The sequence below is a fragment of the Astatotilapia calliptera genome, chromosome 23 (genome assembly GCF_900246225.1).
Source record: "Astatotilapia calliptera chromosome 23, fAstCal1.2, whole genome shotgun sequence".
NCBI classification, from domain to species: Eukaryota; Metazoa; Chordata; class Actinopteri; order Cichliformes; family Cichlidae; genus Astatotilapia; species Astatotilapia calliptera.
Genome location: NC_039323.1, coordinates 8,645,738 through 8,659,620, shown reverse-complemented (window position 1 = coordinate 8,659,620; position 13,883 = coordinate 8,645,738). Strand labels below are relative to the sequence as shown.

Below are 13,883 nucleotides of genomic sequence, written 5' to 3'. Positions count from 1 at the left end.
GCTTGTGTAGCCACTAGGTAACAAAAGCTCAACACTGCACCCAGCATCCTGGAGCACTTCTGTTGTCTTTTGTACGTGTTTTGAGTTTTTATGTGCTTCTGAGTTTTTACGTGTTTTGGAGTTTGTACATGTTTTTACGTGTTTTGGAGTTTTTACGTGTTTTTACGTGTTTTTGAGTTTGTACGTGCTTCAGGGTTTGTACGTGCTTCAGGGTTTGTACATGCTTCAGGGTTCGTACGTGATTTGAAGTTTGTACATGCTTGGTCTCTAGGGGCCACCGTAGCCTAGCAACCATGATACTAACAGCTGGAAACGTGTCATACAACTTTTTTGACAGAAATGAAGGAGAACATATTTTTTTCATTTGTTTGTTTGTTTCTACAAGAGCTTTGTGTGATTTGATAAGTATCTGAGGCTGAGACCACAGGACAGTAAAACATGATTTTTGGGCTTCATTTCTGTACTGAACAGTCATTTAAGATTAGCTAGTAAATAACAATTAGCTAATGTTGTTCATAACACTAAAGTCATATCACTTTGGTAATGTAAATATAATATGGCCAATATTATGGTTATTATATTAGTCATTATTAGCTATTACAGCAGTGAACATGAACTCTGTGTCAAATACTGAGCTTCAGTACAGATTCAAGTTGCAGTTATTTACATGTCTTACCACCTTAAATCTTCACTCAAAGACAAGTATATAGGAATGACTGCCAAATTTATTTGCCACTGAAGCCGAAGGATGGCATCTGAATAAAACCTCTCTTGACATACCTAGATGACATTAAAGCTTGGTTGGCTCTAAACTTTTTACATTTGAATGAAAAGAAAACAGATTTGTTGGTGTTTGGACCCAGTGGCCCCTGTGAGTCCTCTTCTTTTCATTTGTAACCCCTGGAGGTTTATTTTAAACCTGTTGTTACTGCCCTTGGTTTTAAGTTGGACCAGTCCATTTTTATCATTTAAGGCGACTGGCAAGAGTGAAATCTTTTCCTTCTAGGCAGCACTTTGAAACCGGGATCCATGCTTTTATTTCTTCCCCTGTAGACTACTGTAACGCACTTTATGTGGGGGTCAGTCAGTTGTTACTCTGACATCTGCAGCTGGTTCAAAATGTATATTGACAGTGCATATATAGGTGTATCATATATAAGAGACAAATGTTGTTCCTTCAGTATGTTGGCATTACTAAATTTGGCTCAATGCTTACATACATGTGTAAAAAGAAAATGTACAAGCTGTGATAACCGTTTCTGATAAAATGAAGAGTAGACTGATGTATTAAATATTCCTTTATTGGGTGAGAAAATCAGACCATGTCATAACTGCTTTAAGTCATACAGAATATATATCAGAGCCTTAAACAGGCTGACTTCTGCTAAATGGGTCAAACTGGGCAGAAAGTATACAAACACATAACATCCTTATAGAATATGATGTAACACTATAGATCAACTTACCTCAGAATATATAAAGCATATAAACAATTACAGCAATATGATGCAACAAACACACAGTGCTACTAATCCAAAATACTCAAAGCTTCATAGAACTGAAACAAACATTTATTTTTAGCTCCATTCTGCTGCTGATACATACTTTAGGTTTCTGAACATTAAACTTGTTGCTGCCTTTCATAGTGTGTAACTTGAAGGCCCTGAGTACTTTCTCCCACACTGAAAACACGGGAATGATAAAAAATTATTTGAACATTACCTAATAAGACTGATTCAGGACAGACAATTAGTTATTTTAAACTTTTCTAGCAGTCCTTCACAAACAGGGAACAGTCTGTCTATTCTCTCCATCTGTCAGCTGCTGCTGGCTCTTCCTCCTCCTCTTCCTCACATACTGCTGAGATTGTCCTGGTGGATCATCAGGGGTGCAAAGCCTCACACATGATGTGCAGCAGTGGGTCCCTCAGTCTGTCCTCACTCTGGACACTTGCACGTGTCACACATAGAAATCAAATGTGTGATAAGCTGCAGGATTCAAACACAAGTGTGACTTATAAATACATGTTCATACTTTTATTCCACAATCAGAGAGAAAGAAACAGAGAGAGAGTGCAGGACAGACAGACAGGTGACAGTCTCAGGTGTACACACTGCTACAAAACAGCACCAGAGAAGGAGGATTTAGTGTTTGTGTCATTACGCGTGCTAAACAAGAAGAGTTCCCAGATGGTACAGTGGACACATGTGTGACTCCTGTGATTAAAGCATCTTTCTTTCAGCTTAAGGAGTGAACCGTCAGCTGACTGACATGACTGACTTTAATTACGCATAAAATCATCACATTCTCTGTAAGATTAAAGTCAGCTATTGAACGGCGAATATTTTTGAAGTAAAGGCTTTAAAACCAAGTTAGTACAAACGTCGCTAATGTCACATAACTTTCCCGATATGTTGCCAACAGTAATGTTTTAATGTTCTTCATTATAAAAACATTTGCGCATAAATAAGTGACATAATATTCAGTACTTACTTCTGAAAGTTTACTCTTCGTCCGCTCCGCTTCCGCCATTTTTTTTCGGCAAAATTATCCACACCACCGCCGCGCTATGAAGTCTGGGATATGTTGGGCCATGAAGGCTACACCGACCCATCCTTAAAATTCAGGGAAATTAAGGACGCATTTGAGGGCCGCATTTCGAGCAGCCTTTGAATTGGGACAGTCTTCGTCGTGTCGCTGTGACATAATCGGCCTTAAAATGCGGCCTTTAAGGCTGCAGACCCCAAATCCGGTCATTGGTACTTCCTGGCTTGTGTAGTTACTAGGTAACAAAAGCTCAACACTGCCCCTAGCGTCCTGGAGCACTTCCGTTGTGTTTTGTAATTTGCATGTGTTTTGGAGTTTGCGCGTGTTTTGGGGTTTGCACGTGTTTTGTATTTTGTACGTGTTTTGTATTTTGCACGTGTTTTGTATTTTGTACGTGTTTTGGATTTTGCATGTGTTTTGGAGTTTGTACGTGTTTTGGATTTTGTATGTGTTTTGGAGTTTGTACGTGTTTTGGATTTTGCATGTGTTTTGGATTTTGTATGTATTTTGGATTTTGCACGTGTTTTGTATTTTGCACGCGTTTTGGTTTTTGCACGTTTTGGATTTTGCACGTGTTTTGGATTTTGCACGTGTTTTGGATTTTGTACGTGTTTTGTATTTTGCACGTGTTTTGGATTTTGTACGTGTTTTGGAGTTTGCACGTGTTTTGGATTTTGTACGTGTTTTGGATTTTGCATGTGTTTTGTATTTTGTACGTGTTTTGGAGTTTGCACGTGTTTTGTATTTTGTAAGTGCTTTGGAGTTTGCACGTGTTTTGGAGTTTGCACGTGTTTTGTATTTTGTACGTGTTTTGGATTTTGCATGTGTTTTGTATTTTGTACGTGTTTTGGATTTTGCATGTGTTTTGGATTTTGTAAGTGTTTTGGAGCTTGCATGTGTTTTGGAGTTTGTAAGTGTTTTGGATTTTGCAAGTGTTTTGGAGTTTGTACGTGTTTTGTCTCTAGGGGCCACCGTATGTACCTGTTTTGTAGGGATGTAAGAAAATATCGATACAACGAAATATCGCGATATTTCGCGCAATGATACTGAATCGATATTTAAAATCACTGTTTTCGATTTTTTTAATTGAAAAATGACATGCATTTACTGTTTATTTCTTTTGTATGTTGGAATTCAAACTCCGGCCACTGGTTTGCAGTTTTCACCGCCTTTACTATGACGTAAAAACGAGGTCTCGCCATAACTGTAGAAGCGTCTAGTTTGCCAAAAGAACGAAGTAGAACAGTCAGTGGACGTGTGTGATGCTAGCTAACTGATGACTGAAGAGGAGAGGATACAGCCGGCCCCCGCAGCTTTCAAAGCTGATGTGTGGACTTATTTTGGATTTAGGACAAAAGAAGGCAGTAAAGACTATGACAAGAGCTATGCAGTCTGTAAAATCTGCACCGCCAGAGTCAAATATTCCGGTAACACAACAAATTTACGAACACACGTGTCTAGACACCATAGCGACGTAGCGTCAAATGCTAATTTTAAAACAAAACGAGGTGATTCCTCTCAACGGACAATTGAAGAAGTTAACTTTTCGAAACTACCAGCAACTTCAACTCGTGCAACAAAAATAACGCAGTCAGTACTTGTTTTTATTTGCAAAGACATGCGCCCCCTGAGTGTTGTGGAGAATAAAGGATTTCGTAATATGATTAAAACGCTGGAGCCCCGTTACACCGTTCCTTCTCGACAACACATCACGGACATCGCTCTGCCAAAGTTGTACCAAGAAGTCAAAGCGACAGTGCTGGACTCTCTCAACTCGGCTGAGACAGTTGCTCTGACATGCGACGCTTGGACTTCGAGAGCCACTGAATCGTACGTAACTGTTACAGCACATCACATAACAGACCAGTGGAACCTTCAGTCTCATGTACTACAAACCCGAGCCATGCATGACAGTCACACAGGTGAGCACATTGCAGCGTTACTAACTGACGCTGTGGCTGAATGGGGATTGAACGCAAAGGACCTTGTTGTTGTTACCGATAATGCACCAAACATGGTTCTCGCGGCTAGACTTGCAGGCATGACGCACATACAATGTTTTGCACACAGTCTGAATCTCGCCTCACAGAAAGCACTGAAAATACAATCCGTGGTGCGACTTCTCGGGAGGATCCGACGTGTAACAGCCTTTTTCAGGCGCAGCACCACAGCCAGCAACCAGTTGAAGCAGAAACAGTGCCTCCTTCAGCTACCAGCTCACAGATTGATCACGGACATAATTACAAGATGGAACAGCTCCTATGATATGATAGAACGATTTTTAGAACAGCAACCAGCCATCTGTGCAGCTCTGCTTTCTGCAGAAGTTAGGAAGAGTGAAAAAGAAATTTTCACATTAAGTGAGTCTGACATCACATGTGCAGAAGAAGTTGTCAGGGCACTCAAGCCTATGAAGGACGCCACCCTGGTGATGTCAGAGGAGAGTGCCAAGCTTGTGATGGGTGCACAAGAAAGTGTTGATGATACACCGACAGTAAGGGACATTAAGACTGCCATAGCAGAAGATCTGGGAAAGAGATATGTAAATGAGAGGGAGACACTATGGATGGCATCAACTGTTGATCCTCGGTTTAAGGACCTGCCCTTCCTGTCTGAAGCAGAGACCAGTGAGACCTATTCCAGAATGTTGGACACTGTGGTGACTGTGATAAAGAAGGAAGAAAATGTAAGTAAATAAATTAGTTTATTTGGAAAAATTCAACTGAAGTTATAAGCAAGTGAATAAAGTAAAAAGCAAAAAAAAAAAAAAAAAAGCATATTGATGACATTTGTCATCAAATATTAGTGAAAAACAGGGTGAATCTTGGATTTGAATTTTGACTTTCTGACATTAATACTATTTGAATTTAATGTTTTTCAGCAGCAAAAGAATGAGGAGACTGACAAACAGGTGGAGGAAGAGAATGCCACAGAGGAGGCTCATCACCAACATATCAAAGACAACTTTGACTCCATCCCTCGGCCACCCCTAAAAAGACAGAGGACCTCATGTGCATTGGTGGACTTGCTCGGAGCTACGTTTGCCTCTACTAGTGACAATACTGCACCAAAATCAGAACATGATGTTGCTGCAGCTGAGATCAAGAGGTATAGAGATGAGACCCCTTTGCCTCTCACAGGAAATCCTCTCAGTTGGTGGAAGGACCATGAACAGGAATACCCTCAGCTATCCAAAGTAGCAAGGAGTTTCCTATGCATTCCTGGAACAAGTGTCTCTGCAGAGAGAGTTTTCTCCTCTGCAGGAGACATAGTAAATGCACAGAGAAGTGTCCTGAGAGCTGACCATGTCGATCAGCTTGTATTCCTGCACAAAAATCTGGAAATTGAAAAATAAACACTGAGAAAACACTACACATGTAAAATCTCTGATATGAGAATGTTTGACATTTTGGTTGAGTCTCATAAGCACTTATTTAGATGAGTAAATTCCTTTTTTCAGGTTGTACTAAAAGTGTTCCATTGATGGACACTGCAGAGCTGTACTTTATTTTATTAACATTTAATTGTAATAGCACTTTACATTTTTTGTTAATGTTTACTTGGATGGATTCTTCAAGCAATTTCATTTTTGATTTATATTTGTTTATGTTAAGGTCACATAAAAAGTGCTTTGTTTTGATGCTCCATAGAGCAGTTTTTGGATAAGTATTTTACAATCATAGTACTTAGAAAGACTTCAGTGTTACATGTTTACTTTTTTCATGTTAAAAAATACTTGATATTTCAGTAAAGTAGTTTTTGTTTGTTTATTTGACATGACTTCTAATAAGGCAGATGTTAATTTCTCCATTCATTTTGAACTTAGAGTGTTTTTGTTTCAGATGTTTCATGTCAAGCATTAAACAGTTTGGACTGTTTACTTGAGTTTTCCTAATTAAATTTAGTCCTACTAAACACAAATATCGTCTGGCTTTTAGTATTGCAATATATCGTATCGTCTACCCTGTATTATGATACATATTGTATCGCCAGATTCTTGCCAATACACACCCCTACTGTTTTGTATTTTGCACGTGTTTTGGATTTTGCATGTGTTTTGGATTTTGTACCTGTCTTGGTGTTTGCACGTGTTTTGTATTTTGCGTGTGTTTTGTATTTTGTACCTGTTTTGGATTTTGTACCTGTCTCGGTGTTTGCACGTGTCTTGGATTTTGTATGTGTTTTGGAGTTTGTACGTGTTTTGGAGTTTGCATGTGTTTTGGATTTTGTACGTGTTGAGGAGTTTGTGCATGCTATTTGGAATTTGTAAGTGTTTTGGAGTTTATACATGCTTTGTCTCTAGGGGCCACCGTACTTTTCTACTCTAACTCAAGGTATTTTTGGTAAGAGTCAAATTTCCTCTCTCACACAGTGGTGTACTCTGTTCCATAAAAACATTAAATAAAACATTAAATTAATGTAGTAAATTTTGTAAGTTTAAGTTTCATGAAGGAGGATAACTCAGGATGTGCTAAAAGGCAACCAAGCAATGCAAGGCTTGCTTGTTGTTTTGGGCACCAGGCCAGTAGTGAAAGGTTGCAGTGATAGTCTGAGATTCCTAACCTCCCTGAGGGGGCACACCTGAGTTCCCTTACTCCCACTGTAAGTGGCAATAACAATTCTGTTTAAACAAACCTTATGAAAGCAATGACAGTCACTAAGTGAAAATGAAAAGAAGTTATTGTTTTGAAAGTGAAAAACAAAGAAGAAAAAGAGAGAGTGGAGAAATCTAGCACCTAAATGCTGCCTAAATCTTATCTAACCAGCTGTGCCGTAACAGAGAGTTACATTCACAAACTGGTTTTTTTTGTTTTGTTTTTTTGTTTTTTTGTTTTTTAGAATATTTATAAAGTAATGGCAGTAAAGGCTGGATGAAGGGGCCCCCTGGGAATTTTTGCCCTGGCAGTTTTTAGAATTATCACCGCCCCTGCCATGTTATTGGTCCCTTCAGTGGAAAAAGAAATCCTGCAAAAGCCCCTGGCTTTAAATTTTGTTGGAATCTGGTCACCTTAATGTGAATACTTTTTCCCAGTTATATATCAGCTATATCACCTTTAAGATGTGTATTTTCCTACTTCCATCTACTTTTATTGTGCATTGAGCCTCCATAATGTTCCCATTTCCGACAGCACCGGAAGGCCACTTCACTCCCTCCCCCTCTCGGCTTGTTCTAGCAGCAGTCCCGCAGAGCAGAAGTATCAGCATGGCGCTCGGTGAGGCTGGAGTTCCGTTGTCTCTCTTGTATTGTGTTTCTCATGTCAGGTTTTACTCCACTATCTGATAGAGGTCTGCGATTCCTGCGCGGTGTGCGCCTCTAAACAAAACCTGTCTGGGTAAAAACGGCAGCATTTTCCTGCTGGATACTCACAGAGAAGTGGTTTGTAGATATCTGAGAAGGCTTGCTAACTAGCAAGGAGGCAAAAAAAAAAAAAATTACGGGAGATACAGAGCAACAAGAGGAGGAGTCCTGTTCTGGAAGAGGTAAGCTGAATTACATAATAATAGTAGTTGAAGTACTTAGGAGTGTATAAATATATTTGTTTGTGTCTTAAAGCTGTTAAAACTCTTTATTTTCCAAGTGCGAAAACTTAACTGTTTGTTGGGTATTTTTTAAAGGGGGACGACGTTAAAGCAGCCTCCTTGTTGTGAAGCGATACTTGCTAACAAACTTAGTTTAATTTGCTTTCTTGTAGTTCAGTTCGAGAATAATCCACCTCAAAAGAAAGTAGCATAAGAATAATCAGTTACTGTTTAGCGTCGTTATGTAATGTTTTCGTTTTTTGTTACAATGTTGCGGTATAAGCGTAAGATTTTGTCATTTTAAAAAAAGAAAAAAAAAGAGGATTAATAATTAGTTTGTTGTGTTATTAGGATTTGTTTTTGTTTTTTTAACCAGGTTTACTTAGTCGTGTGAATCCTCCTGCATGACTCCGTTCTTTAAACACAAATCACTGCACTTCAGTGCTTCACCGCTGCTGCAGGTTTCTTTTTTGTGTCTGGCTCGGCGGTGTTAACCGTACAGTCAGTTTAAAGGGTCCGATGATCCAAGATCACAGTTGCCAGGTGTAATTATCCGCTGTCGAGTAAATGAGATTAACTTGGCCTCCTGTCCCCCGCTAGGTAATCTAATGATAGACCTTAAAACTGTTCTTTTTTCCTTTTAATGTTTTTGCGAGATTTAGCAACAATTCTCTTATGCATGTTAGGTTTTAGTGCGGCAATTCATTCTGCATTACAGTGCGGATATAAAACAAAACGAAGAAACCCCATTTTAAAAAAAGTAGGGTGTAGATCTCTTATAGAAAGACACATGCAGCAGTGTCTCCATGCCTTGGATTGGTACTAAATCTTAGACTTTATAAGCCCACCATGATTTCATTTTCAGAGGCACTAAGCTCGCCGATAAATTTATGCATGAGGTTTCTTAAAACTGCTTTAAAAGTATTGACTCCTGGAGCCACAAACATTTCTGTTGCTCTGAAAAAATCGAGGTCTCCTCCGTAATAATCTCATTATAAACCATTTGAAGTCTCCGTAGGCTTGTTTTTCGATACTTTGCCTTCAAGTGTGCAGTAAACAGAAGTGTTTAGTATGCTCTAAATGGAGACATCTTCATCCTTACATGCAGTAACCTTGGTAAACTTGCATTGCGTATAAATAGCCTTTAAAATAGGTCGTTTGATTTGCAGTTGCTATTAGAGACACTAAGGTTCTTATCAGAAGAAACGGGAATTTGATACAGTTGTCCTCTTTGGCTTTACTAAGAACGCTGTTATGGACGTGATATAATTCTCAATATAAGAGACATGAGCTGCTGGAGACCAGTCCTGTAAGATGAATGGCATTTTATTGGAATCAGTGCTGTTATCCATTCTTCCTATTGATCCTTATTGATCCATGATCAGTTTTCTGTGTGCAGAAACAAAGTAAGCTTACACAAATTTCCAGCTGCTTTATCTTTTCCAAATCTGAACACATTGTTTATAGAAAGTAGAAAAAGGACTTGAAATTCTCAGGTGTGCAGAAGCTCTGCTGCCCTGAGTTTGACTTCACTGCTCTGCAGTGTGCAGCTGACAGAAGTGATTAGCTTGGATGAATGCAATACCAGTGGACTGGACTTTTTTGGAACTGGTTTTGGTTCGTCATGGCTTGATGCTCAAATTATGAAGCAACACAATACAGCTTCAGCCATATGTAAGCATGTAAGGAGTTTCCAAAACCACAGTTCAGTTCATAGTAGGAGTTTGCATTCCCAGTAAAAAGTACTTTGAATCAATATTCACTGAGAACTACGTGACAAACTTTGTGGATGTTTGTGTTAAAATTTAAGTCATTATCTCGTAATTGTTAGAGTTGTTACAGCCATCTGCGATGTCTGTTAAATATGTATGCCATGACCTATTTCTTGTGTATACAGTTGATAAATATGAATGTCTTGACCTTTTTCTTTTTTCTTTTTTTATTATTATTGTTTTGTTTTTTTTACAGCTGATGCAGGTGCCATGGCAATAGCCGAGGCATGGGAGTGACGTGACAGTACTTGATGTGCTTCCAAACAAAAACCTTATCAGCATCATGTTTTTCTGCTGAATTAGAGGCAGAACACACAGAGAATGGACGAGTCCGTGTTGTTGGATTTGCTCGAGTGCCCCGTTTGTCTCGAGCGGCTAGATGCCTCGGCAAAGGTTCTTCCTTGTCAGCACACCTTCTGCCGGCGTTGCCTCCAAGGTATCCTTGGCTCACGCGGGGAGTTGCGCTGCCCAGAGTGCCGGACGTTGGTGGATTGTGCCGTGGATGAACTTCCCAGCAACATCCTACTTGTGCGGCTCTTGGATGGAATCAAGCAGAGGCCACGGAGGGTTGGTCCTGGGGCGGCAGTCTGCACAAATGGTACATCTGGAGCCATGGCCAGGGCACATGGAAGTGGATCTCGGGACCAGGGCACCCCGGGAGCACAACCCCAGCGAGCTCAGGCTAAGAGCACCCTCGTCCGGGTTAGTATATTAACTACCTGAGCATGGCTCAGTGAGTACACATCTGTGTTTCCCATTGTTATGGTCAAGCTGAAACAAAACAGAGAAAATCTGTGTGGATTAAAAACAGCATGTTGCATTACTAGCTCTCTAATCCTTGCTGCGGATTAACGGTTATCATGGTGACCCCAAAGCCAGCCAGTTGACTAGCAGCCCAACATTACTGAAGGCAGTGATTGAGAGCAGTTAATAGTTAAGCCACCAAATGATCCTGCACTCTATGCCAGCAGTAGATGGACTTACTCCCGTAAGAAGAGCTCGCAGGCCTTTCTTAGTTGCTGACATTGTCATATGCCACAGACAGCCTTCCTCTTGCGATCCCTGCTGCAGTGTTGCTTGTGAAATTCAGGGTGGATCTACAGGGTGGTTGTTTTATCTGCAACACTGAGGGGACTTGTAAAGTGTATTTAGAGCAGAAAGAAAATTGTGAAAGACTTGGAGTCTGTGTTTCAGTAGTTTTATTTAGATACCACTGATGAGACACAGATGACGGTGAAAGAGTGAAAACAACACACAACATTTGTTTCTCAATCTCTAAGCCTAAGAAAACACGAGTTTGATGATGGTTTAATCTTTAAGGGCAAAATAAGCTGTTCAACCTAAGATGGCATGTGCTGTTGTGTCATGCCATATTCAGTGTTTGACATGCAGATTCCCAGACATGGATTATACCTAATCCTAGACTAAATTCTTTACTCTATGGGGATCTTCATTGAATTTTTCCTTTTAGTCTAGGACTAGGATTATCTATGACGAGGAAACTTGCTCATAGACTTTATTTGGGTGGGCTGCCCAGGTCTATGGATGGCTATCCAAGTATATTTTAAAATAAATTTTATTTATTTGACTGCCCCAGACAGCAGTGCAATCAGTTTACTCTCAGACAATCCCCTCACCCTCATTTTGGCGGTGCAGTCTGGTTGCTGTTGTGAAGTCCTCGATGTCATTCACCAGTCAGCAAAACGTTCTGCCTACAGTTGAGCAGACTTTGACCACCACCTTCTTAAACTACATTTGATGACTACAGACTGTTTATTTTAAAGCAAGTGCACATTTAACTCATTTCAGTTCCGATACAATGCTGAGGTATCTGCATCAGGTAATGATCAGATACCTGTGTTAATTTAATCAGCTAATCAGCTCCCTGTAGGGGAGCATTAGCTTGACTTACACGTTACTTTGTAATAACCTTGTAAAAGTATTGGTGTTGATTAGTAAAATGATAAATGAGAACAGGACCAAGATAAATAATTTTTTTATAAATATGGTCACGTTATTGATTTAATTTATTTTCACTGGTCACATTTAAGGTTGGTGTTAATAGTCATTAAGCTGCTTCATACTGCTGTCATTCATAGTTGTGCTAGTTTCTGCTTTACTCCCTCTCAGTCTAAGTGGTCATCCTTGCTGCTCCTCACACACAAACACACATCATCTGTGGAGCAGAGCTGTCAAAAGACAGGTGAAATTAAATGACAGCGTTGACAACAGTGTATTATGTCATTGTAAGTTCAGCAAAAGCTTCCCAGCAAGAGTTACACTAAACCTATAGAGAGCGAGAAAGAGCTGACAGAAAGTCTGTCGGTGTAAGAATATATACTGGAATATACTTCCAACCTTTTTATCCTTTGTTGTAAACTTCCTGCACGCTGTAATGCCTCTGCTTCTGCTGACTCAAAGTGTCATAAAAAACAGATCTGGTGTGTTGTCACTGATATGCAATATCAGATCAGCACATCCCTATTCACTGTCACAGTGGGCACATGGTATTTATTTATCAATTAACGTAAAACAGCATAACTGTACCTCCTTAACATGGTTGTGCAGCCCTTTCCTTCACACTAGCACTCGTAGAATCCAGCGGGAAATTAAAAAAATGCAATTTTTCTTCATAATGTGTTGTGATTTATGCTATTTATGCTTTTCTCCAAGCTGCCCAGGCCTATTTACTATAAAATGACATGTGATGTGTGTTTTAAAATATGTTTTAATTAACAAATTCTCTTTAGATTCTACATACACCCTTCTAAATACACCCATGACAGACCCGTGGGCCTTTCTTTGAACAGCTCTGGTCTCCACGAAGGGAGGATTGGGTAGATGAAAAGATGTCAGGGTCTTGTGTAGAATCACTGGAATGTCAAAGCTCTGATAATGTAGCTGCCGAGCCATGCAGGTATGAAGATCAGAGGCCTTGCTGTAAATTGCTGCTGGGGGACCCGCCTCATTTGCCAAAGTATCACTTCAGAGCTTTTGTGCTCATTTCAAAGCTGTTTGTGCTTTTTGGAATTTCCCCTCAGTGCTGAAAAGCCTGTTTGTTACAAAAAAAAGGGGGAGAGCGAGAGATGGTCATTCGAAACTAATACACTGATTCCCCTTTGAGGGTATGCTGCCCATGTCATCTATGAATACGGTTTTCTATTTTCTGAGCACTTCTATAGATTTTTCACAGTGTCATACTATTGACTAATGACCTCTCTCAAGTCTGCTCTCCTAAGGCTCTGTGCTGATAACAGAGAACAAGAAAAGACATGGCAGTGCAGGTGTAACATTTTCACAACATAAAAGCCAGAGATCAAAGCTCTCACTGATCTCTGGCCGGTGCTCCTTGGGGACTGAGCTGCCTCACTGCCCCCGGGTGACACCCTCAGTCCCACTTCTTTTTTTTCTTTTCTTTTTTTTCTTTTTTTGTTCCCCTGGATTTTTTTTAATTTTTTTTTTGGGGGGGGGAGAGAGATCTTTCAAGGCTTGATGCGGCTCTTGTGCCATTCCTCTGTTGAGGGAGAGCTCCACCTCCAATTCTTATATGGCCAGAGAATGGCTCTGATTGGGGACTGCCTGACAGATGCACAACAGGGTTTTGTTTCGGGTCGCGTCTGATCCTAGTGACTGACCGACACATGTAGAGAGTGTGTGTGTGTGTGTGTGTGTGTACACACGCGCGCATGAACGGAAAGGCCACCAGTAACAGAAACTGATGAGTGTTAAGTGAAGGCGTTAGGACCAAATGGGACAAATGTTTCGGCTTTCTGCCCCTCCTCTTATCATCTCCGGGGTTGCAGCAGTTGTTTGACACAGCAGCCTGGCATTTCTTTGATGAGAGGATTGAAAAGGCTCGTCTTGAATGTAGCTCTGTGGTTGTCTGGGCCCTCGCAGTCAGGTTGATGACTCACCTCCGTGGTGCTCCGTTACATGAGTGTTTTGTCTGCCTTTCTCGCTCGTTGACTCGTATAACATAGTATTTTGTTCATGCGGATTGAGAACAAATAACTCCTATGTTTTTGTTTTTTGTTTTATGCATGA

At 40.2% G+C, this 13,883-nt stretch overlaps 2 protein-coding genes across 2 annotated transcripts in view; both read left to right on the top strand.

The window, feature by feature from the left end:
* The first annotated feature begins 3,506 nt into the window (after positions 1–3,506).
* Positions 3,507–6,054, top strand: LOC113016324 (zinc finger BED domain-containing protein 1-like). Its single transcript, XM_026159067.1, has 2 exons — positions 3,507–5,233; positions 5,429–6,054. Exons 1-2 carry the CDS (start codon positions 3,824–3,826, stop codon positions 5,900–5,902), a joined length of 1,884 nt encoding a protein of 627 aa, XP_026014852.1. The 5' UTR covers positions 3,507–3,823; the 3' UTR covers positions 5,903–6,054.
* A 1,649-nt stretch (positions 6,055–7,703) lies between these two features.
* sh3rf1 (SH3 domain containing ring finger 1) overlaps positions 7,704–13,883 on the top strand; it is a 48,749-nt gene continuing 42,569 nt past the window's right edge. Inside the window, exons 1-2 of the mRNA XM_026157752.1 lie at positions 7,704–8,028; positions 10,036–10,541. Of these exons, the coding sequence (XP_026013537.1) occupies positions 10,161–10,541 (381 nt within the window). The 5' untranslated portion in view covers positions 7,704–8,028; positions 10,036–10,160. The remainder of the gene's footprint in view (positions 8,029–10,035; positions 10,542–13,883) is intronic.

Excerpts from the sequence above, each read along its gene's own strand:
- LOC113016324 (XM_026159067.1), top strand. The coding sequence starts at position 3,824 with ATGACTGAAGAGGAGAGGATACAGCCGGCCCCCGCAGCTTTCAAAGCT. Across the intron at positions 5,234-5,428 it reads TGATAAAGAAGGAAGAAAAT|CAGCAAAAGAATGAGGAGAC; the intron begins GTAAGTAAATAA and ends AATGTTTTTCAG.